The sequence below is a fragment of the Heterodontus francisci genome, chromosome 1, assembly GCF_036365525.1.
Source record: "Heterodontus francisci isolate sHetFra1 chromosome 1, sHetFra1.hap1, whole genome shotgun sequence".
NCBI lineage: Eukaryota > Metazoa > Chordata > Chondrichthyes > Heterodontiformes > Heterodontidae > Heterodontus > Heterodontus francisci.
In genome coordinates, this window is record NC_090371.1 from 59,156,388 (window position 1) to 59,181,249 (window position 24,862).

The window sequence follows — 24,862 nt, forward strand, 5'->3', positions numbered from 1 at the left end:
ATTATAACAGGTTTAGATAAGTTAGACAAAATCTGTTTGCATTAACTGATGGTACAAGTGCTGGGGGAGCACAGATTTAAAGTTTTGGGCAAGAGATGCAGGGGGAATGTGAGGAAGAACTTTTTTACGCAGAGAGTGGGAATGACCGGGTACTCACTGCCTACAAGGTTGGTGGAACCAGAGACAATCAGTGATTTCTGAAGGAAATTGTAAGGGCACTTGAGGGAAATAAACTTGCCCGGCTTTGGGGATAGAATGGGGAAATGGGACTTATTGGATTGCTCTACAGAGAGCCAGCATGAACTTGATGGGCCAAATGGCTGCCTTCTGTGCCTTTATAACTCTGACTCCTATTAAGTCTACAAGTGTTAACATTTGAGTTAATGTCGATAATGCAACAGGTTGAAGTAGTTCATAGGTGTGTAATGTGAATGCAGCTATAATATTAATTACTTCAATTGCAGGTCAATCCCCAGAATCATAGGCTGTTGTTTGAAGTCTTTGATGAAAACCGACTGGTGAGTATAAAGTGAATAAATTTGCTGCTGCTTTTATTCCCTGATTTGAAAAGAATAATCGATTCATCTGGAGGTACCTTGCCATTTGTTTCCATTGGCAATTCCCTGAATTCCCACACAGGGTGGTGCTTTACTCTGTTCTTTGTTTGCCTATAAAATGCTACATTGTTCTAAAATTATATGCATTGGTAAATTGCCATGTTTTTGTTTTTGTTCAAGCACCTATCAAGATTTTCTTTTCAATGGAAAATAAAGCTATCAGAAAATAAACTTGGAAGCACTGTGGTACTTAGATTGTCAAAAGAGTGATTTGACATTATTTCAAAGGAGCGCTATTTTCCAATAAATGTTATTTGCTATACGATCTTGTAAGTGTGCTAGATAACTTACTTAATTGGAGTTCTGTACCCAGTTGTGTCCCTTTGGAAACTTAAAAGTCTCACAAAGATTCTGTATTTGGTGTGCTTATCATTTTGTCTTATGTAAGTTCAACAGCAATCATTACATAAACAGACAGATGAAGAATGGCTGAATCAGTGCTTACTTTACCCAATGGAAGCCTATTGAAACGTTTGAAATGAATCTGTAGGATGGATTTTAGTATCTCATTTTTATGATTGTTTTGCACTGGAACCAAAAGCTTTCTGTTGGGAGTTGACTTGTGCATAAATACGGAATCTCTATAGCTGCGGAACTATTAAGTAGATGAGATGACCTTTTAGTAGTCCTTGAAGTAAAATTATTCAGCTTTGGTTTTGGTTTATGGTGGATATGAATTGTCATTCAAGCTATGCAAATCTTTCCCCCTGCAATTTGAAAGCTGTGCAATAGAGATCTCATTGTAATTTTAAAAAAAACTTGGCAAAGTACTGCCATGCTTCTCTCCACTCTGTCCCAAAAGTGCAGACTAAAAATAGAATTAGCTTAAGCCCTCTCTTTGCTTCATTCAAGATAGAAGACTCACTGTTTTTCTTTTCAATAAGTGACATATGTAACATGCATTTTGTGTTTTAACTGATGTTTTAGCATCACCATTTTGACCATCAGCAGTATTGCTGAAAGCAGTTTTCCAGATACCCACAATAAATGCAGAGTGTTAACTACGAGCTATTCATATGCTGTAAGAAAAATGACTTGAGACTGACTGTTAAGGAATTCAACAATCACGCAATACTGATGTTGGAACAAAGATCACATTTTTTTAAATTCAAGAAATGTAAAATAATCAATATCTCAAAGCAATCAACTTTTACTTGACTTCAGTATAAGTAAGGACTACTCTTAAATTCAGTGTGTGGTTTAGCATTGTTGCAAAGTCATTTTCTTTTTATGCAATGCAGCACGTACTATCACTGAGTATGACTCAAACAGTATGAATGACACTGTTCTGTGTATATTTTCTGATATTATTGGAAAGCATTCCTGTATTTTGTAATTTTGTAAACTCAAATTTTGTAACTTTACGAGCAGGGAAATGGGGCTCTCTGTGTGTGCAGATAAACATGTTATGTGCAGAGCTGTCTCCAGACTATCGTATGTAATTTATAGCCATTGGATCATGTAGGTTCTGATAGCTGCAAAATGCCTTGGGCTGTAAATGATCTCAGACTGGTAGCTGTGGTGTAACTGCAGAATTAACTCTGTGTGTGTGTCCTTTGTAAACATGTGATTTGAGCTTCACTATTCTTGTTCATGAAGTGTAACTAAGAGACTCGTTAATAGAAGTGATAGATGGGGCTCTGTTTGGGGTATGAAATGGGGTAGAGTTGCTATGCAATGTATGAAAAGCTGCTCATACTCTGCTTTATAGTTCCTACAGTTGAGACTGCACCTGGAATATTGCGTGCAATTTTGGTCTCCTTACCTAAGGAAGGATATACTTGCCATGTAGAGGGAGTGCAATGAAGCTTCACCAGACTGATCCCCGGGATGGCAGGATTGACCTAGGAGGAGAGATTGAGGAGACTGGCCCTATATTCTCTAGAGTTTAGAAGTATGAGATGTGATCTAGTTAAAGATTACAAAATTCTCACAGGGCTTGACAGGGTAGATGCAGAAAGGATGTTCCCCCTGGCTGTGGGGGGAGGGGTGTTGTCTAGAACCAGGGGACACAGTCTCCTAACAAGGGGTAGACCATTTAGGACTGAGATGAGGAGGAATTTCTTCACTCAGAGGGTGGTGAATCTTGGGAATTCTCTACCCCAGAGAGCTGTGGAGACTCAGTCATTGACTTGGTCAAGGTAGATTGACATTCAAGACAGAGGTTGATAATTTTCTAGATATTAAAGATCTCAAGGGATATGGTGATAGTGTGGGGAAATGACATTGAGGTAGAAGATCAGCTGTGATCTAGTTGAATGGCGAAGCAGTCTTGACAGGCCGAATGGCCGACTCCTGTTTCCTATGTTCCTATTATTACAACCAAGGCGGGAGTAATGCACTGTTAATTCAGTCCCACTATGCCACAGGTCACAGCATTTTAGTAAAGTTTCCCACCTACTCGAAAAATAGCCATATTAGTCACTTTATTTATCCCCAGAATAAAGCACACCAAACTAGGTTTCTGTAAACAACAACAAAATTAACTATTTATCAGTAAACCAAGTTTTAAATGAAAAGATAAATCTATATGTACAAGAAGATTTTATAACTCCTTAATCTTCCTTATCCTCATGCACACACATACATTCAATTACCAAGGGTTAACCGGGGAAAACAGAAATATTAACTTTACAAGAGTTTCTTGGGAAGCAATAAATAACTGGGTTGTAACTCCTGGTGGGTTGTTTCCGGTTTGGTGAGGTGTCCCAGAGTCAAATAGCCAGGTGCCACTCAAAGTCTTTCCAGGCAAGTTTGATAAAGAGTCTATGATGGGTAGGCATTCTCAAGGTAGTTTGTCTGCAGCAGGTGTCGCACAGATCTTTTAGCAACAGGTATATTTAAATTTTAAAGTAGCAGCCCAACAGGAGAAACTTGCTTGAGTTCAGGAACTTTCAAACACACAAAAGTCAACAGGACATCCTCTTAGCAAAGGAGCCTTCTCCACAGAGCACAGAACTCACTCCTCGGACAGGAATTCTTGAATGGAGGCAACAGCTACCTGCCCCACCTGAAACACAGGCTTTCTTTCTCCAAAACAATGTTTCTGCATAGAGTGTAGCAATTCCCCTTTTCTCTGGGTCTCTTCCTCTGATACAGTAGTTATTTTTCAAGAGAGAGAGTTTTCTGGGCTGTATTCCTGGCCAGTTTCCAGCAGTAACTCTTTCAGCTGCTCACAGACCCCTGGTTTCTGTCCTTTTTCACTGCAGAACTGAAAACTAACAGTTTTTCCCCAGGAGTCATAAGTCTGTTGTAAAACCATCAGGTTGCTTGGACACAAATTGCCCTGCAGCCTGGATTCTTCAAACACTAAACCTCTGCAGTTATTGCCCACAGAGTTTTTTTTCAGTCTTAAAGGTACGCAGACCCCCTAGTTTTTTTTTAAAAGCACAAAACATATATGACACTATTTATTTAAAAATGTTGACACCAGTGCATTGATAATTCTGCATTCCAGTTTGAAGAAAAGATTGATGAATGTTGTTTATTGATTTCATTTAATTATTTATTCCTACCAAGTAGACAATTCCCTGATTGACTATCATGAATTACTAGACTTGAATGATGGCTATATCAATGAAATGCTAATAGTCATAGTACGAATTTACTGGCCAATGAGGTTTTATTGTCTCTTGGTTACACACATGTATTTACATTAAGACCTTGCATATTGTTTGCTTTATGCTTGGGTTTTTTGAGATGCAGACTTCTAACTTTTGTGGTTATACAATATTCTGGTGTTCTAGCCCATCCCTGGCCCCCCAGCTTGTCACATCCATGTTGAAGGAAATTTTAAAGCAAGATCAATTCTTGTAACACTTTCGTTGTAGCAATTAGGCTTAAAAGCAGCTGGATTTGGTACTTTGAGAGTACACTATCTGCTGCAGCACCAACTTATACTGAGTTTGTGTTTGGGGTAGAATGTTTCTATGTTTACTTAATGTATGTAATTGAAGAAGGTGGCCTTGCATGAAATTAAGTAATAAGCGTTTTAACTATTTTGTCGGAGGACTCTGCGCAGAACAAGATTATTTATCATGAAATAATGTTGTGGAAATACATAACTATAGCAGAACACATTCTTGAGATGTTCTTGTTTCAGTTTTGAAATCTTTAAATTTGAACTAATGTCAGTCTCGGCTAAAGGTCACTCCCAGCACTTAATGGCTGGAGCAGCTTGTTCTTGTGTCTACTTTGTTTCTTTCACACTACCATTCCAAAAATAACTTAAAGTTCTATGGAATATGCATGCATACCACTGGGGATCTGACAGAAGAATGGTTTCCAATCTCACCACCACCTTCTCTCTTATTTCCTCAAAATGTAAATTAGACTTCCAGTACCATATCCAGTTTATTCTGAGCACTTGAGTAAGTACCAGTAGATTGTAGATTAGATTAGATATGCAGCACTGAAACAGGCCCTTCGGCCCACCGAGTCTGTGCCGACCATCAACCACCCATTTATACTCATCCTACACTCATCCCATATTCCTACCAAACATCCCCACCTGCCCCCTGTATTTCCCGACCACCTACCTATACTAGTGACAATTTATAATGGCCAATTTACCTACCAACCTGCAAGTCTTTTGGCTTGTGGGACGAAACCGGAGCACCCGGAGAAAACCCACGCAGACACAGGGAGAACTTGCAAACTCCACACAGGCAGTACCCAGAATTGAACCCAGGTCCCTGGAGCTGTGAGGCTGCGGTGCTAACCACTGCGCCACTGTACTTGGATTTGTGAAGGGTGGGCCATATTTGACTACTCTAGTCAATTTTACGAAGAGGCTGCCAGCATGGTGAATAGGAGTGACTGTGGATGTTATCTGCATGAACGTGCAGAAGGCATTCAACAAGATTCCTTGCAATTATCACTAAAAATGAGAGCACGTAGAATTGGAGGTACCCTTGTGATATAGATCAATAATCGGTTGGGAGGTCGGAAACAAAGTAAAGATAAAGGGAGCATTCTTTGGTAGGATGTGATAGGTGATGTTCCCAAGCGACTTGTACTGGAGCCTCAGCTTTTCAGCTGAAACATCAATAATTTGGATGAAGTAATAGAGAATTATTTATCCAAATTAGTTAATGTTACCAAATTAAGTGGCACAGCAGTTGTGTAGATGGGAAAAGGAATTTACGAAAAATATGGCACTTGAAATTCAATTTCGGTATATATGAGGTCCTCCACTTTGGATCTGAGAAAGAAAATGAAATGATCTTCCAATTGCTAGATTAGTCACTGTGAAGAAGCAAAGCAATTTGAGCGTCCGTGTACATAAATCACTAAAAGCTAGATTAGATATACAGCACTGAAACAGGCCCTTCGGCCCACCGAGTCTGTGCCGAACATCAACCACCCATTTATACTAATCCCATATTCCTACCAAGCATCCCCACCTGTCCCTATATTTCCCTACCACCTACCTATACTAGTGACAATTTATAATGGCCAATTTACCTATCAACCTGCAAGTCTTTTGGCTTGTGGGAGGAAACCGGAGCACCCGGAGAAAACCCACGCAGACACAGGGAGAACTTGCAAACTCCACACAGGCAGTACCCAGAATCAAACCCGGGTCTCTGGAGCTGTGAGGCTGCGGTGCTAACCACTGCGCCACTGTGCCCCCCCCCCCCCCGCGCCACTGTGCCCCCCCCCCCACCCCCCGCTAGTTCATACAAACCTCAAATGGAACGTTAGCATTTATTCTAAGGGTTGCAATATAAAAGTCGTGATGTTTTAACTGTACAGAACATTGGTCAAACCCCATCTGGAATATGGCATTCAGGTTTGGGTACCTCACTTCAGGAAATATATATTGACCTTGAAGTGGGTACAGTGCAGATTCACTAGGACTTAAAGGGCTAAAGGTTGCATAAACTTGGTTTGTATTCTGTTCAGTTTTCTGAGGTTGAGGGTGATCTAATTGAGGTGTTTAAAATGGTAAAGTGATTTGATATGGTAGATATAGAGGAAGTGGGGGAATTCAGAACAAGGGGACATAATAAAAGTAGAGTTGGGCCATTCAGAAGCAAAATCAGAGAGTACTATTCACACCAAAGGTGGTGGAAATCTGAAACCCAATTCCATGCTGCAGTAGATGCTGCATCAATGTCAAGCCAGGGATCCATAGTTGTTTGGTAATGGATAGGGAGTAAAGGTGAACAAAGGGAGTTAGGGTACAGATCAACTATCATCTAATAGGATGGCAGAACAGGCTGGAGGGGTTGACTGGTGTATTCCTGTTACTATAATGCGATCATAAGCACAAGAGTTGTTTCCATTGCAAACAGCAACTTCCACATTGATGGGGAAATCAATGGGACAGCGAGCAAACTACTTATGTGCATTAGTTGGCAAAATAATAATCAGCCGTTGGTGAATGTTATGCAAGAAATAAGGTACACTTATGTAATGTGTTATCTTTGTGAATGGTCTGCAAAATTCTGGCAGCACTCAACATTTCAGGTCAGGTCTCATCTGTGGATGAGCTGTTCATCTCTAGCATCTTACTGTACTTAAGGTTGATAAGTTACTAGGACTGGGTGAGAATTGCGGAAAGAAGTAAGGGTGAGAATTGCGGAAGCACTGGACATAATCTACCAATCCTTCTTTGGCACCACCCCCACAACCGAGGACTAGTGAATTGCGAATGTTTACACCCCTGTTCAAAAAGGGTGCATGGATAAACCCAGTAACTATATGCCAGTCAATTTAGCAGTTTGGCAGGATCCAGGACAAAATTGACTGTCACATGCAAGGGTGGATTAGTTAAGGAAAGCCAGCACAGATTTGTTAAAGGTATATGATGTTTAACTAACTTGGTTGAGTATTTTGAGGTAAAGAGAGAGTTGATGAGGGTAATGCAGTTGATCTGGTGTACGTGGTGTCACGCAGGCCCCTACCTGCTGGAAACGAGGCAGATTATTTTGGTCATATGAACACTGATTTTTTTTTTTACTGTTGCTGGAGCGAGGAAATGAGTTGTTTCCAGCCGTGGCAGGAAAAAATATTTGCATACTAACAGTCGGTGCTTATGTCGACAAAGGACCATTCCCCGACACATTCAACCCACAATGGATGTTGATCACCGGATAGTGAGGGAGTGGGGAAGTGCATTCCAGGGCCTGCTGGGGTGATGCAATCCACCAGGGCCAGGACTGTTTGGAGCAGCTGGTCACATGACCAACGGGCTGTACCAGGGTTGTTTGAACTCGCCACAGAGGGTTAGAACTGAGAAAGACTATTTGCTCCTGGACTGAGAAGATCTCTCTTGTTTGCTCCCATTTCTTTCGCACAAGCCTCTGAATCCACTGAAGACACATGACCCCCAAGAGAGAAAAGTCAACTGAATCCGAGTTCAAGTTTAATTAATTTCAACTTTTCTTCTTGAAACCTAAGAAAACTTGTTTGTGCTGGTTTCTTTGCCTTATAATTAGAAAGTGGCGAACAAGGATTCACCAAGGGGGAGCTAAAACACGGTATTTAAAAAATTAAACACTGTTACGGTGAGACTAGGTGAAGGCTGACAGGGACCCCTAGACATCTTTCTCACCTGGTTGTAACAATGGCATTTGATAAAGTGCCACGTAACAGGCTTGTCAGCAAAGTTAAAACCCATCGAATAAAAGGAGCAGTGTGCTCATGGATACGACATTGGCCGAGTGGCAGGAAACCGAGAATAGTGGTGAGCAATTGTTTTTTGGACTGGATGAATATGTATAGTGGGTTTCCACAGGGACCACTGCTTTTCTTGATATGTATTAATGACCTAGACTTTGGTCTACAGGGCACAATTTCAAATTTTGCAGATGAGACAAAACTGGGAAGTATAGTAAACTGTGAGGAGGATTGTGATAGATCTAAAGATGACCCATACGGATTAGTGGAATAGGTGGACATGTGGCCCAATGAAATTTATTGCAGCCAAATGTGAAGTGATGCATTTCGGTAGGAAAAAAGAAGAAAGAAAACATAAAATAAAGGATGCAATTCTAAAGGAGGTGCAGAGACAGTGAGATTTGGGGGTCATTGAGGGTGGTAGGCAGATTGAGAAAGTGATTAAAATGGCATATGGGATCCTGGGTTTTACAAATAGAGACAGAGTGCAAGAGCAAGGAAGTTATGATGAACCTTTCGGCTCGGCCCCAACTGGAGTATTGTGTCCACTTTTGGGCACCAAACTTTATTTTTTTTTAATTTTTATTTATAGAATACTTTATGAACGATTGGAAGGTTTTCAAGTGTGCAGAAAAGATTTATGAGAATGGTTCCAGGGACGAGGAACTGCAGTTACATAGATAAATTGGTAAAGAGAAGATTGAGAGGAGATTTTATAGCAGTGTTCAAATCATGAGGGATCTAGATAGAGAGAAAAATGCTCCTATTGGTGGAAATTTTAAGAACCAGAGAATACTGATCGATTTAAGGTAATTGGCAAAAGATCCAATGGTGACATGAGAAATAACTTTGTACAGAGTGTAATGAACCTGCTATTTAAAAAAAATATTTTTTGAGGATTTGTATTTTAGAATCATGGGCATTGGTTTATTTGGGAAAACTGAAAAGACTCCATGGATGTTTTTTACAAGTTCAAAGAAAGGACACTTGAGATGTTGTTGTTTGAAAACAACCTTTACTGGAAATCACATGCCTTAAGCTCAATAAACAACAGAAACCTTGGTGTTGGATCCCATCAGTTACAAAGAGAGACGAAGTCCGACCGTAACTTCTAGAAACTTTATTGCAGTATATGGTTGTTACATTGCAAAGTAGCAAAAGAAAGAAACAAAAGAAATGAACAAGGAAGAACCAGTGCTCTCTCTTATAGTTATTCAAAAAATGAGTAACTTTTGTTTCTGAGTGGATTGCAGACTTCTGTAATTTTGTGTTGTCAGAGTCTGATTGGTGTACTCGTTCGGCTGATCATCAACAATGGGCTGCTAATAGCTTCTGCTTGTTATTTTAATAAATTGGCTCCACAGCTTCACAGTTAGTCTGTTAGTTGATTAGCTTACTTTTAAATACGTTCCCACAGTCACTTTTAATCCGTTTCCACAGTTTCCCCTTTGATTCTTCAAACTCCTTTAAGAATCATTCCATCAATCCCGCCTTGGTGCCTTTAATGGTCTCTACTTGTCTAGAAACAGCCTTCAACACCCGGAGGGGTTGCGCTTAATACGTTGCCCACTTGTGCCACAAGACGGGGCAGTGGGAGCCCTGTAAAGGCATAAGCTTGGCAGGGGCTTCAGTTACTTGTTTACAACAGCACTTAATAAGCAAAAACATAAAATACAAAATTATGATTATAACTATAAAGATCAAACCCTGTACCATTGAGGTTCCTATTGAGCTCAACCACCCGGTTGCCCAACTCCATAAGGTGGGAGTTGGGGGTTGTTTGAGCTTTTCTATCTCCTTTTGGATGTGCTCCACCAGATTGGAGATCTTTTCGGAGCTATCCGGAATGTAGGTGCAGCGTTCGGGCCCTATCAAGGCGCAAGTACCCCCCTTTTCTGCAAGGATAAAATCTAGGGCCATTCGGTTCTGAAGGGCCACTGTTCGAGTGGCTACCATTTCGGCATTTATTTTAACCAGGGCTTCGGCGGTGTCATTGGCCACCTTTTCTAGAACAGAGGCATGTTATTAGATTCCCTGTCCAGCTTAGCTGTCCCATACCAGGGAAACAAGATCGCAAAGAATCTCTCCGTCTCCGTGATAGCTTGCCTCATCCTCTGCCAGCGAGGTGGTACAGGCAGGGAGGTCAAGTGACAGATATAAGGTGTAACATAACCCAAATAACATGATCCCGTCCAAAGTTTCGGTAACCAGGGGATAGGCCTGATGACCGCAAATAAAGTAATTGCCATTATAGGAGGTGAATTTGGGCGCATTTAGTGCCTTGGGCAGAAACGTGAAATTCCAATGGCTTCGACTTGTGTGATTAGAAAGGGAAATGGAGACGTTGTCGCCTGGGGGGTCTATGAACACTGTAGAAGTAGAACATTACAGCGCAGTACAGGCCCTTCGGCCCTCGATGTTGCGCCGACCTGTGAAACCATCTGACCTACACTATTCCATTTTCATCCATATGTCTATCCAATGACCACTTAAATGCCCTTAAAGTTGGCGAGTCTACTACTGTTGCAGGCAGGGCGTTCCACGCCCCTACTACTCTCTGTGTTAATAAACTACCTCTAACATCTGTCTTATATCTATCACCCCTCAACTTAAAGCTATGTCCCCTCGTGTTTGCCATCACCATCCGAGGAAAAAGACTCTCACTATCCCTCAAAGAACTCCCTCACACCCCAATGTACGAAATTTTAAAATGGCTTTCACCTACAAATCTCTCCATCGCCTGCACCCTATTTTACTTCATAAAAACTTAGAACCTCTCCTATGCCAATATGATTCTGGCCTTCTTGACATTTCCCTTACCCCCTCTTCTACTGTTGGTTGGAAAGCCTTCAGCCATTTCAGTCTCATTCTGGAACTAAACTCCCCCACCTTACTTTATCTTAAACAACCTTCTAAAAGCTTCGATAACATTCCTTCATCAAGGCTTAATATCCATTCTGAATCCCCAAATGATGTTATTTTGTGTTTACTATGCTATATAAATACCAGTAATTGTTCGGTAAATGCAAGAAACCCGCCCGTTCAAGATGTGTTTTCTGAGAGTCCAAGTTCGTTCAGCAAGAATATTATAGAGTTGTACATAACTGGCGGTAAAGACCATCAGTGGGGTCCGAGAAAGGAAAAAAAAACACACTTATAGTTGCAAATGCTATTTCTGATGGGGTAGCCATCGGTCAAATTACGGGACAAATTCCCATTGGCTGTCCCACTCCTGAGGTTTTGGTCAATGCAAGATAAGGAGCTGTACTCGAGCCATTAAAGGGAGGTGTATACGAGCCCCACATGCTATCGATAGACCCGGATGACATCAGGTTCTGGCGAATCCTGAAACTATACGAAGCGGGCGGGCGGTCGCAAACCCCCGTCCCAACGTATGGATTGTCAGCCACCATCCCATCTGGGATGTTTTAAGACGTATGGGCCATAACGGAATGCCTTCTCTGGAATGGATGGGCACGTGTGCACATACCCGACAGCTAGAGATGTTAGCTGCCTTGGCATAGGTATAAAACATGTAAAGGAAACTTGATTAGTTCCCCAAAGTGGACAGGTTTGGTTAGCCAAAAGTAAGCAGATACTTAAAATGCATGCGAAGAGGATAATACAAATTCTGAACATATTGGCAAATGGCAATTGTCCTGATACGTCGGTGTTTAGTCACAGGTCGCTCGCTTGACGTGAGAGGCGTGTATCCAGGCTTTCTTCCCTTCCACCTTAACTGCTGCCTGGGTAGTCAATAGTACCTGGAAAGTTCCCTCCCACCTGGCGCCCAATGGTTCTTTATGTATTTTCTTCACGTAGACCCAGACCCCCGGGACGATGTCGTGCCCTCCTTCTGGTGGGTCACCCCAAGCTGCTGATACCTGCGAGGAAGCAGAACTGATAGCATTTGTTAGGTTCTGACAATATTCTAGTAGAGCGTCACTCATCAGGTGACAATCAGCTTTTCGCAAATCAATTGTTCCCGGCAGAGACATGGGTCTCCCTGTTATTATTTCAAATGGATTCGGACCCGTGGTTCTGTTCGGAGTCACCCTAATACTGCACAGAACTATCGGCAACGCCTGGGGCCATTGTATTCCTTCTTGGTGATACTTGGATAGTCGTTGCTTTAGGGTCTGGTTCATTCGCTCCACTTGGCCTGAGGACTGTGGGTGGTGAGGACAGTGTAAATCCCACGTAATGTTCAGTAGCCGACTGACCTCCTGACAAATTGCGCCTGTAAAATGAGTCCTTTGGTCAGAATCAATGCTAACTGGTACTCCCCATCTGGGGACGTCGTCCTTACACAAGACCTTAGTGGTGTGGTTGGCCGTGGCTCTTCTGGCTGGGAAGGCCTCTACCCATCAGGAAAATCTGTCGACAATAACGAGAATGCTCGTGTATCCCTGGCAAGGTGGGAGAGTGATATAGTCGACTTGCAAGCACTGAAATGGGTCGGCTGGAGCAGGAGCTCTTAGTTGAGGCATTATCGTGGTGGGCCCTGGATTGTTTTTCTGACAGACCACACAGCGGTCAGCCACCAACTGGGCTTGTCTTTTGAACCCCCGACCCCACCAGCTTTTCTGGAACCGAGCCGTCATCTGTTGCGGGGCCAGGTGCCCCCAGGAGTGAATCTGTTGGGCTGAAAAGGGCATCAGCGCCTGTGGTGCGACTGGTCTCTTGGTGTCCCTTTGCCTCCAGATGCCGTCTTCACATAGCTTGATCCCTGCTTCTATCCAGGTCCATTTTTCGTCTCTGGGGCACTCGCTCTGCATCACTTGTAGGTCTTGTGTCAGACTGGGTGCATTCAATTTACATATTTGCATCCGTGCGTCTGGGGAGTCACCCTGCAAGGTGGCTCCCTTAGCTGCCTGGTCGGCTAGGGCATTCCCCTTCGCCTCTATGGTATTATCATTCGTGTGAGCTTTACATTTCAGAATGGACATCTCTTGTGGTAATTGCATGGCCTCTAGCAAGTCCCAAACCTCTTTCCCGTTTCGGATAGGTGTACCAGGTGGTGCGAAATCCTCTCACGCCACAACTGACCAAAGTTATGAGCAACTCCAAAGGCGTATCGTGAGTCCGTACAGATATTAGCCGTCTTTCGCTCCGCTATCCAACATGCCTCCGACAGGGCCTGTAATTCGGCCTGTTGGGCTGACATCCCCGAGGGCAGACGTCCCGTCAGCACGACTTCGTGTAGGGTTGTAACTGCCCATCCTGCTTTCCGGGTACCGTTGCCAACAAAGGAGGAGCCGTCTGTAAAAAGGATTAAATCTGGATTGTGCAATGCTTCCTCCGCCGCCAGGATCAATTCCTCTGTCCCTCTCATTGCCTCCACGCAATCATGCCCCTCCCCCTCTTGCTCCTCAGGCAACGGGAGCATATTTGCTGGGTTTACCGGGCTGGCTCGGACTATATGGAGGTTGGGGGCCTCTAGGACCATTGTCCATCGGATCCATCTGGCTGCTGTCACTTGAGATACTCTATTCATGGATAGCAATGTGTGGATGGTTTGCGGACACTTGACTGTTAGCTTTTGATCCAATACCAGACCTGCAGTAGCCATCACAGCTTGGCATGTAGCTTCCATGGCCCTTAGGCAACTACCCCATACTAGGGCTACGGTGTCCTGTTCTCGAATAGTATCCAATAGGTCTCTGTTTGTCCCCATGCTCCTGCGTCAGTATGGCAGTCATGTATCCCTCTTTTTCATGTACAAACAGGGTAAACGGTTTCCCGTTGTCAGGGATTCCCAGGGCCGGCGCCGAGCACAAGGCCCTCTTTAAGCTTTCGAAAGCCTCTTGTTCTTTGGTTAGAGTAACTGATTCTTTAGAGGTCCGCTTTCCCTTCAAGAGATCAGTTAATGGTTGGGCCGGCTGTGTGCAGGAGTCGATCCAATTTCTGTTGAAGATACACAAACCCAAAAAGGACCTAAGCTCCTGGATAGTGGTGCGCTGTTTGGCAGTCCGAATGGCTGTGGTCCTGTCCTGGGTGAGTTCCCTCTTTCCTTTCGAAATCTTTTGTCCCAAGTACACAACCTCTCCTTGGGCTACCTGTGCTTTGTCGATACTGGCCTTGTGTCCTCTACGATGAAGGTGGTCCAGCAGGGTACGTAGATCTTGTTCATGTTGTTCTTCCATTTCAGAAGCTAACAGGATGTCGTCCACGTACTGGATGAGCGTGGAGTGCATGGAAGGTAACTCCCTCAAATGGTTTTGTAGGGCTATATGAAATACCGTAGGGCTGTTGTGGAAACCCTGTGGCAACTGGGTCCAGGTGTACTGTTGTTGTTGAACGGTAAAGGCGAACCACGGTTGGACCTTTGGTTCCAGTGGCACTGACCAGAATCCATTGGCCATGTCGATAACAGAGAACCATTCTTGTTCTGGCCTCAGGGCATTGAATAGAACATAGAACATAGAACATTACAGCGCAGTACAGGCCCTTCAGCCCTCGATGTTGCGCCGACCATCTGACCTACACTATTCCATTTTCATCCATATGTCTATCCAATGACCGCTTAAATGCCCTTAAAGTTGGCGAGTCTACTACTGTTCCACGCCCCTACTACTCTCTGAGTAAAGAAACTACCTCTGACATCTGTCCTATATCTATCACCCCTCAACTTAAAGCTATGTCCCCTCGTGTTTGCCATCACCATCCGAGGAAAAAGGCTATCACTATCCACCCTGTCCAACCCTCTGATTATCTTATATGTCTCTATTAAGTCACCTCTTCTCCTCCTTCTCTCTAACGAAAACAACCTCAAGTCCCTCAGCCTTTCCTAGTAAGACCTTCCCTCCATACCAGGCAACATCCTAGTAAATCTCCTCTGCACCTTTTCCAAAGCTTCCACATCCATCCTATAATGCGGTGACCAGAACTGCACGCAATACTCCAGGTGCGGCCGCACCAGAGTTCTGTACAGCTGCAGCATGACCTCGTGGCTCCTAAACTCGATCCCCCTACTAATAAAAGCTAACACACCATATGCCTTCTTAACTGCTCTATTAACCTGGGTGGCAACTTTCAGGGATTTATGTACCTGGACACCAAGATCTCTCTGCTCATCTACACTACCAAGAATCTTCCCATTAGCCCAGTATTCTGCAATCCTGTTACTCCTTCCGAAGTGAATCACCTCACACTTTTCCGCATTAAACTCCATTTGCCATCTCTCAGCCCAGCTCTGCAGCCTATCTATGTCCCTCTGTAACCGACAACATCCTTCGGCACTATCCACAACTCCACCGACCTGCGTGTCACCCGCAAATTTACTAACCCACCCTTCTACACCCTCATCCAGGTCATTTATAAAAATGACAAACAGCAGTGGCCCCAAAACAGATCCTTGCGGTACACCACTAGTAACTAAACTCCAGGATGAACATTTACCATCAACCACCACCCTCTGTCTTCTTTCAGCTAGCCAATTTCTGATCCAAAGCACTAATTCACCTTCAATCCCATACTTCTGTATTTTCTGCAATAGCCTACCGTGGGGAACTTTATCAAACGCCTTACTGAAATCCATATAGACCACATCCACGGCTTTACCCTCATCCACCTGTTTGGTCACCTTGTCAAAAAACTCAATAAGGTTTGTGAGGCATGACCTACCCTTCACAAAACCGTGCTGACTATCTCTAATGAACTTATTCTTTTCAAGATGATTATAAATCCTATCTCTGATAACCTTTTCCAACATTTTACCCACAACCGAAGTAAGGCTCACAGGTCTAGAATTACCAGGGCTGTCTCTACTCCCCTTCTTGAACAAGGGGACAACATTTGCTATCCTCCAGTCTTCCGGCACTATTCCTGTCAACAATGACGACATAAAAATCAAGGACAAAGGCTCTGCAATCTCCTCCCTAGCTTCCCAGAGAATCCTAGGATAAATCCCATCTGGCCCAGGGGACTTATCTATTTTCACACTTTCCAAAATTGCTAACACCTCCTCCTTGTGAACCTCAATCCCATCTAGCCTAGTAGTCTGTATCAGTATTCTCCTCGACAACATTTTCTTTCTCCACTGTAAATACTGACGAAGAATATTCATTTAACACTTCCCCTATCTCCTCCGATTCCACACACAACTTCCCACTACTATCCTTGATTGGCCCTAACCTATCTCTAGTCATTCTTTTATTCCTGATATACCTATAGAAAGCCTTAGGGTTTTCTTTGATCCTATCCGCCAATGACTTCTCGTGTCCTCTCCTTGCTCTTCTTATCTCTCCCTTTAGATCCTTCCTGGCTAGCTTGTAACTCTCAAGCGCCCTAACTGAGCCTTCACGTCTCATCCGTATACCGTAGAGGGGTCAGCTACCAGAGGAGCCTTTTGATCAGTACACTGGTTAACCCTTTTATAGTCAACAGTAAGCCGCCAGGTCCCGTTTGGTTTCCGTACTGGCCACACAGGGCTGTTGGAGGTTCTGTGTGTCTTAACCAGCACGCCTCGCTCCTCTAGCTGTCTAATTACGGGCAAGATTCTTGCAATAGATGTTGGATTAATGGGGTATTGTTTAGTGCAGGGTGGAGCGGATCCCATAAACGTTGCCGGTTCCATTTGAAGTAGCCCACAATCGTTCTTATCCCGAGCCCATATTGGGTGCTCTCTCAGCTCCTCCTTCTTCAGACTTCTGATAGACCATGTTACCTGGCCGCCTTCAAAATGCAACGAGGAGTTCAGCTGGGTAAGAACGTCCATACCCTGAAGGGTCTGACCCACCGGACCTATCCAGACTGATGTTATCAATTCGTGTGGGCCAAGACCAATGCATATGGGCTGGGTTTTCCTGATTACCAACCCATGGCCACCGACTCCGTGGGCAGTCTTAACTTTACCGTCCATCGGTATGGAATTTCCGTATCGTTGAGGTAGGCACGTCAATTCGGCTCCGTATCCAATAGGCAGTCTATGTCTTGGTCGCCCACCCTCGCAGTTATATACAATCCATCTCTCCGTTGTTCTATTAGCGCCAGAAGGGGCGCTGAAAGAGAGAGGGGGTTTCCCCTAGTTTTGTGTCACATCAAGTAACTCCTTCTGTTGCTGGAGCGTCAACTGTTTGAACTTCTCTAGGATGTCATGACCATCAGGGGATGGACCTGGTCTTGGTGCCGGATTGTATCCTTGCCGTCCTCTGCCTCGTCCCTTTGCTCTACACATCTTAGCCCAATGGCCTTCCTTTCCACAGTAGTGACATGCCCCGGGTCGCCTATCTTGCGCCCTATCTGGGCCTTTGGGCGTCCAACCTGCCTGCAGGGCTCGGAGCTTTGCTTCCATGTCCCTGTCCAGCTGACTGCATCGGTCAATCAACTGCGCGTAGGTTACTCCTGTGCCTTCCCACTCTGGTAAGGTTACCTTCAACATCTTGGGATAATTCTGGTTTTAGCCCTGCAATAAAGGCAGACTTCAAGGGCACAAAACGGGTATCATCCAGATCCTCTGGAGCAATGTCCGTTATCCCCAAGTGTTCCAGCCAAACAGATCTAAACCTCTCTTCATACTCCCGCACCTCTTCGATACCTTTTTACTGACAGGCTGTAATTTTATTCCAATCCGTCTTTGCGGGACAGTATGCTCACAGCCGCTGTCTAATTGCAGCCCATCCGCAATCTAGTTGTTGCCCGTCCTCGCCCAAAGCAGTTTGGACCCCTCTATTCAGTCTTCACCCTGCCCGCCCGGGCACCATGACGGTCAAAATTTGTACCCCGTCCCACGGGTGGAGGTGGTAAATTCCCTTCAGACGTTCCAACTTTTCCCATGTTTTCTGGCCCCCCTTTTATGGGTCAGGCAATTTTTCAGACCATTTGTCAATTTTCTCTGGGTCCGCTGGGATGTGTACCCAGTGTGTCTGATGCTCAGACGTGGTCACCTCGTTACCGTCTGTAGTCGTCTTTTCCTGCTTGACCTTAACACATTTCTGTTTAAGGGGGGGGCGAGCCGCGCAAAAGTTAACTCATCATCCGAATCACTTTGATCGCTGGAGGACTCCGATTCCTCCATACCGGCTTCGTACCGTTGTGTTTTTTGTAATTTTTTTTGTAATGAGTCCAAGTTCGGATGTAAGTGGGGTGGTGGAGGTCCGCGGGGTCCACAGGGTGGTGGAGGTCCCTTCGGTTGGGTCGCCTGTTCTTCCCGTAATTGTTTCTTAAGTTCTTTAATTCGATTTCTAACTTTACAGATTTAAGTTTCTCCTTCCTCAGTTGTTCGCAAACTGCCTTCAATTAGTCCTTCGCACTGGTCAGATCGCGGTCGCGTTGAGTTTGTTGGATAATTTCATTACGCTATCGGATCTGTTCCATTACGGCTAAGGACCACTGGGTTCGGTCTTTATCCTTTAAATGGGTCATTTTTCCCCAAGCCCTCTTTTTATCTTCCAGGGACAACTGTCCCTTGGATGCACCGTATTCCTGTTCAATTTCAGCACAGGTTTTAGCCAAATGAAACTGTTGTTCTATATATCCTTTTAACTGCCGAAGAATTTCATCTTCGGAAATGTCCAGCGGGACCCGCCCGCCTTTGACGGTAGTTGGTAACTGTCGGTTGCCTTCGTCGGTCATTGTATCAATTCGAGTAGGGAGGGGGTCTCGAGCCGTGGGGCTTCTTCTACAGATGCCGTGGAGCTTTTCAGCCGGGCTGGTGTATTACCATCGAACACCACCGATTTAGACGTCTATAAAGGGGGTCTCGAGCCTCGGAACAGTTCGGGATCGCGTGGTGAGGTACCAAAGCTAGACAATGGCCGAGGACTTTTTAAAGTAAAGTGTAGTCCTTACCTCCGGGGGCCGATATAGGTCTGATGTCCAGGGCTTCGGTCTTAATCCTCCAGCGATCCTGCCGACTATGCCAAGTTGTTGGATCCCATCGGTTACAAAGAGAGACGAAGTCCAACCGTAACTTTTAGAAACTTTATTGCAGTATATGGTTGTTATATTGCAAAGTTACAAAAAGCAAAAGAAACGAACAAAGAAGAACCAGTGCTCACGACAGCAAGCCTTTCTTATAGTTATTCAAAAAACAAAAAACTAGTAACGCCCCCCCCCCCCCTTTGTTTCTGAGTGGTTTGCAGACTTCTGTAATTTTGTGTTGTCAGAGCCTGATTGGTGTACCCGTTAGGCTGACCATCAACAATGGGCTGCTAATAGCTTCTGCTTGTTATTTTTATAAATTGGCTCCACAGCTTCACAGTTAGTCTGTTAGCTGATTAGCTTACTTTTAATACATTCCCACAGTCACTTTTAATCTGTTCCCACACTTGGTGACTTGGGGGGAGATGTTTACGGAGAAGTGACATGTCACGATTTATAGTGGTCAGGAGGTTCTGACTTGCTGTTTGGTGTTTCGCTTTTGACATATTGTTTTGGCTCAGTTGGGGTGTGGACTGTGTTTGAAAGCTGTTGGAGATCAGCCTGCTGAACGATAAGACACCAGCATAGCTTACTCTACCTCGTTGAAAAACCTGTGAACCCAGAGTGGGATAACTGAAATCCCCTGATGCCACATTTCTCCTGAAAAGCCTACCAGATGACTTCTCAACATTTCCAGAACGACCTGTCCAGAAAACATCTTAGGGATCCGTTTCCATATACCTGGACGCAAGACCAAAAAGGACAATTAACATCCTTCCATATCTTTTTTTCTTCAAAAATTAAAAGTGCTTGGCCAAAGTCTGTCTATTTTTGTTTTTTTTTTGTAAAAGAGCTCTGCAGAGAAAATCTCTTCATTTTTCAGTTCAGTGTGAGTGTGGGTATTTAAAAAGGGAATTTTCATATTTCAGTCTGTGTGTTGATGCTTTGCTTGGTTACTGGATAAGTCTTTTTTTAATAATAAACTGATAGTTTTGTTGCTATTGAAGAAACCTGGTTGGTGTATTTTATTCGGGGATAAAGAGTATATGTTTGACCTCATTGGTAACTGGGTAGACATATGACCTGTGGTGAAGTGGAATTAGAAAAGGCTCCTCCTGCCTGGGCCGTAACATGAGCGATTTGTTGGGCTCTGGAATGCACTGCCTGAGACTGTGAATCTGACTCCATCAATCGTGGCTTTCTAAAGGGAATTCGGTAATTATCTGAAGAGAAGTTTGCAGGACTATGGAGAAAGGGTGGAGGAGTGGGACGAGCTGAGTTTTTAGTTTTAATTTTATAGATACAGCACTGAAACAGGCCTTTCGGCCCACCGAGTCTGTGCCGACCATCAACCACCCATTTATACTAATCCTGCACTAATTCCATATTCCTACCACATCCCCACCTGTCCCTATATTTCTCTACCACCTACCTATACTAGGGGCAATTGCTAATGGCCAATTTTCCTATCAACCTGCAAGTCTTTTGGCATGTGGGAGGAAACCGGAGCACCCGGAGGAAACCCAGGCAGACACAGGGAGAACTTGCAAACTCCACACAGGCAGTACCCAGAATTGAACCTGGGTCGCAGGAGCTCTTTGGAAGCTAGCATGGACACGATGGGCTGAATGGCCGCCTTCTATCACATTCTTCCTTCCAGTTTTCATGAAAACTCATAGTTGGAGGCTGGTAATTCTGGAGCGGGTAACTCAGCCTGACTCCCAAAGCCTGTCCACCATCTACAAAGTGCAAGTCATAAATGTGATGAAATACTCCCTATTTGCCTGGCTGAGTGCAGCTCAACACCATCCAGAACAAAGCAACTTGTTTGATTGACACTCCGTCCACCACCTTAAACATTCACTCCCTCCGCCACCGGTATACACTGGTAGTAGTGTGTAGCATCTTCAAGGTGAACTGCAGCGACTCACCAAAGCTCCTTCAATAGCACCTTCCAAATTTACGACCTTTACCATCAAGAAGAATAAGGACAGCAGGTGCATTGAAACATCTCCACTTGCAAAGTTCCTTCCAATTTGCACACAATCCTGACTTGGAACTATATCGCCATTCCTTCACTGTCACTGTCCTGGAATTCCCTCCCTAACAGCACTGTGGGTGTACCCATACCAGATGGACTTCAGCAGTTCAAGAAAGCAGCTCACCACCACCTTCTCAAGGGCACAGGGATGGGCAATAAATGCTGGTCTTGCCAGCGATGCCCACATCCCATGAAAGAAAAAAAATGTTGAGCTGAGCTTCAAATGCAAGACAGATTACTTGAACAAAACCTGTAAATTAAAATATATCTTTGATTTTTACACTAGCAGAAGTTACAAGATGCATAGAAACACAAAGTAAGGACAGGAGTAGGCCATTTGGCCCTTCAAGCCTGCTCCACCATTCAATATGATCATGGCTGATCATCCAACTCAGTAACCTGTTCCCGCTTTCGCCCCATACCCTTTGATCCCTTTAGACCCAAGAGCTATATCTAACTCCTTCTTGAAAACATACAATGTTTTGGCCTCAACTGCTTTCTGTGGTAGCGAATTCCACAGACTCAACACTCTCTTGGTGAAGAAATTTCTCCTCATCTCCGTCCTGAAAGGTTTACCCCGTATCCTTAGATTATGACCCTGAGTTCTGGACTCCCCCACCATCGGGAACATCCTTCCTGCATCTACCCTGTCAAGTCCTGTTAGAATTTTATAGGTTTCTATGAGATCCCCCCTCACTCTTCTGAACTCCAGCGAATATAATCCTAACCGACTCAATCTCTCCTCATACGTCAGTCCCGCCATCCCAGGAATCAGCCTGGTAAACCTTCACTGCACTCGCTGTATAGCAAGAACATCCTTCCTCAGATAAGGAGACCAAAACTACACACAATATTCCAGGTGTGGCCTCACTAAGGCCCTGTTTAATTGCCGCAAGACATCCCTGCTCCTGTACTCTAATCCTCTCGCAATGAAGGCCAACATACCATTATATTGATGAATGTCCCGTTCAACTATTTGTCTTTTTGGACATAAATCCAAAAGAGACATTGTGGGCCCAATTCCTATTGCTTAAAAATACATGTTCTCTTTTCTTTGATTCTGTGGATCGCAATCCTCTGCTAGGTTGTAGCTTTTTCCAGTTGGTCCCTCACTGTTTTCAGCTTTGTATTTTCTTATTTTTTTCAGCGTTTTCTTTCAGTTTCTTACTTAATCTCAAATTTGCTGTTTTCGAGGGATGAGCGCACTTTTTGGCAGAATAAAATGATAATGCTCCAGCAAAACTGTGTATTTTAACTTTTCAGTCCATTTTTGTCCAAGGTTTGCTCCAGCTGATCATTGTCGAATTTAATTTATATAGATCTCCTTGCCTCTTTGTTACTTTCCTTCTTCACTTTTCTTTCATTCATTCAACCCTCCACCTTCTGCTTTTGCCTTTCCCTTTCCACGCTTGCCTCTTGAGGGGGTCAGGAAGTGAAGTATTTTGATGGAAGTGGAGCAAGACGAAGACCCATGCGTAGAAGAAAGATGGAAGTAGACTGAATGAGAACAGAATAGTAATTTCTAATTTTAATAATCTTTGACTGCAGAAAGGGGTAAAGTCTTTACCAAGTTGTTTGAGTTTTTAACGAATATGATCAACATATGAGTTTTGCCATCTGATGTGTTGATCATATACCAGTATGTAAATTAAGACTCATTCTCGATATAAAAATATTCTTTCATTTAAAAAAAACCCTGAAGTAATCAATTATCTTCACGACTGTGAGTTTTGCTAGTTTTTGAGTTGCCTTGAATTTGCTCAGCTTGTCAGGTGGTTAAAGTGAAAGGCAGTGCATGAATTTCAGTGATGCTCTCATTTGTCTCACAACACATTTGTTTTTGCCAATCATGACAATGTTGAGATGCTCTTTTTAATTTTGTAATCATTAAACATTTAATGTAAATCATTAAATCATTAATGTGAGCTAAAAAGGTGATGGTAGCATAGTTGTATTGTTACTGGACTGGTAATGCAGAGGCCTGGACTCATGCTCCAGAGCCATGAGTTCAAATCCTACCACAGCAGCTGGGATAATTTAAATGTAATTAATTAATAAATCTGGGATAAAATGCGAGTCTCATGAATAATGATCACAAAACAACTTGCTTCTCATAAAAACCCATCTGGTCACTTCAAAGGAGGAAATCTGCTATCCTTAACAGGTCTGGCCTACATCTGACTACAGATCCACAGCAATGTGAGTGACTCTTAACTGCCCTCTGAAATGGCCGAGCAAGCCACTAAGTTGTATCAAACAGCCAAAGAAAAGTCAATTAAGAATAAAAGCGGATGGACCACCCAGCATTGACCAAGGCACCGGAAGCAATAACGGCACAACCTGCCCAGTCGACCCTGCAAAGTCCTCCTTGCTAACATCTGGGGACTTGTGCCAAAATTGGACTAGTCAAGCAACATCCTGCCATCGTCATACTCACCGCATTATACCTTATAGCCAATGTCCCAGACTCCTCCGTCACCATTCTTGAGTATGTCCTGTCCCGCTGGCAGGGCAGATCCACCAGAGGAGGCGATACAGTGGTATACAATGTGGAGGGAGTGGCTCTGGGAGCTCGCATCGTTGACTCTGTACCCCATGAAGTCTCATGGCATGAGGACAAATGTGGGCAAGGAAACCTCCTGCTGATTACTGTCCTCTCTCAGCTGATGAATCAGTGCTCCCCCATGTTAAACACCACTTGGAGGAAGCACTGGGAGTAGCAAGGGCACAGAATGTACTCCAAGTGAGGGATGTCAATGTCCATCACCCAGAGTGGCTCAGTAGCACCACTACTAACTGTGCTGACCGAGTCCTGAAGGACATATCTGCCAGACTAGGCCTGCGGTAGGTAGTGAGAGGACCCATGAGGGCAAAATCTACTTGACCTTGTCCTTGCCAGTTTACCTGCTGCATGTGCATCTGTCCATGGTAATATTGGTTGGAGTGACCACCACACAGTCCTTGTGGAGGCACAGTCCTGTCTTCACACTGAAGAAACCCTCCAGTGCGTTGTGTGGCACTACCATCATGCTAAATGGGATAGATTCAGAATAGATCTAGGTGCATAATGAACAGCAGAAGCAGCATTCTATAGACCTTGAGCCTTTGAGAAGGTGATGGTGAGGCAGTTAGGGATTGGCGATAAATGCTGGCCTTGCCAGCAATGCACACTTCCCAAGAACGAATGTTAAAGTTAAACCGTTTCATGTGGTAACAGCCCAGACTGTTAACTCTGCAAGTCACGCTTTTGTGGCCATAATTTTTTCATTTTGGAAGGCAGGAGCAGGCCATTCAGCCTGTCGAGCCTGTTCCGCCATTCAATTAGATCATGGCCATTCATCTACCTCAGCGCCACTTTCTCGTGCTATTCCCCCATAGCCCTCTGGGGTAGAGAATTCTCTAGATTCAGTGCCCCCAGAGTGAAGAAAATCCTCCTCATCTCAGTTTTAAATGGCTTACCCCTTATTCTGAGATTATGTCCCCTGGTTCCAGACTCACCAACCGGGGGAAATATCCTATCTACATCTACCCTGTCACGCCCTATAAGAATTTTGTCTGTTTCAGTGAGATCACCTCTCATTCTTCGAAGCTCGAAAGAATACAGCCCACTTTCCTCAATCTCTCTTCATAAGACAATCCCGCCATCCCAGGCATTAGTCTGATGAACCTCTGTTGCACTTGTGGCAAGTATATCCTTTAGATGAGGAGACCAAAA

The 24,862-nt window shown here is 44.1% G+C and overlaps 1 protein-coding gene across 5 annotated transcripts in view; it reads left to right on the forward strand.

Moving 5' to 3' along the window:
* Positions 1-24,862, forward strand: part of nedd4l (NEDD4 like E3 ubiquitin protein ligase) — a 640,458-nt gene that overhangs the window by 278,788 nt on the left and 336,808 nt on the right. For all 5 annotated transcript variants that reach the window (XM_068031021.1, XM_068031043.1, XM_068031026.1 and 2 more), the window contains exon 5: positions 465-518. In XM_068031021.1, coding sequence (XP_067887122.1) covers positions 465-518 — 54 coding nt within the window. The remainder of the gene's footprint in view (positions 1-464; positions 519-24,862) is intronic.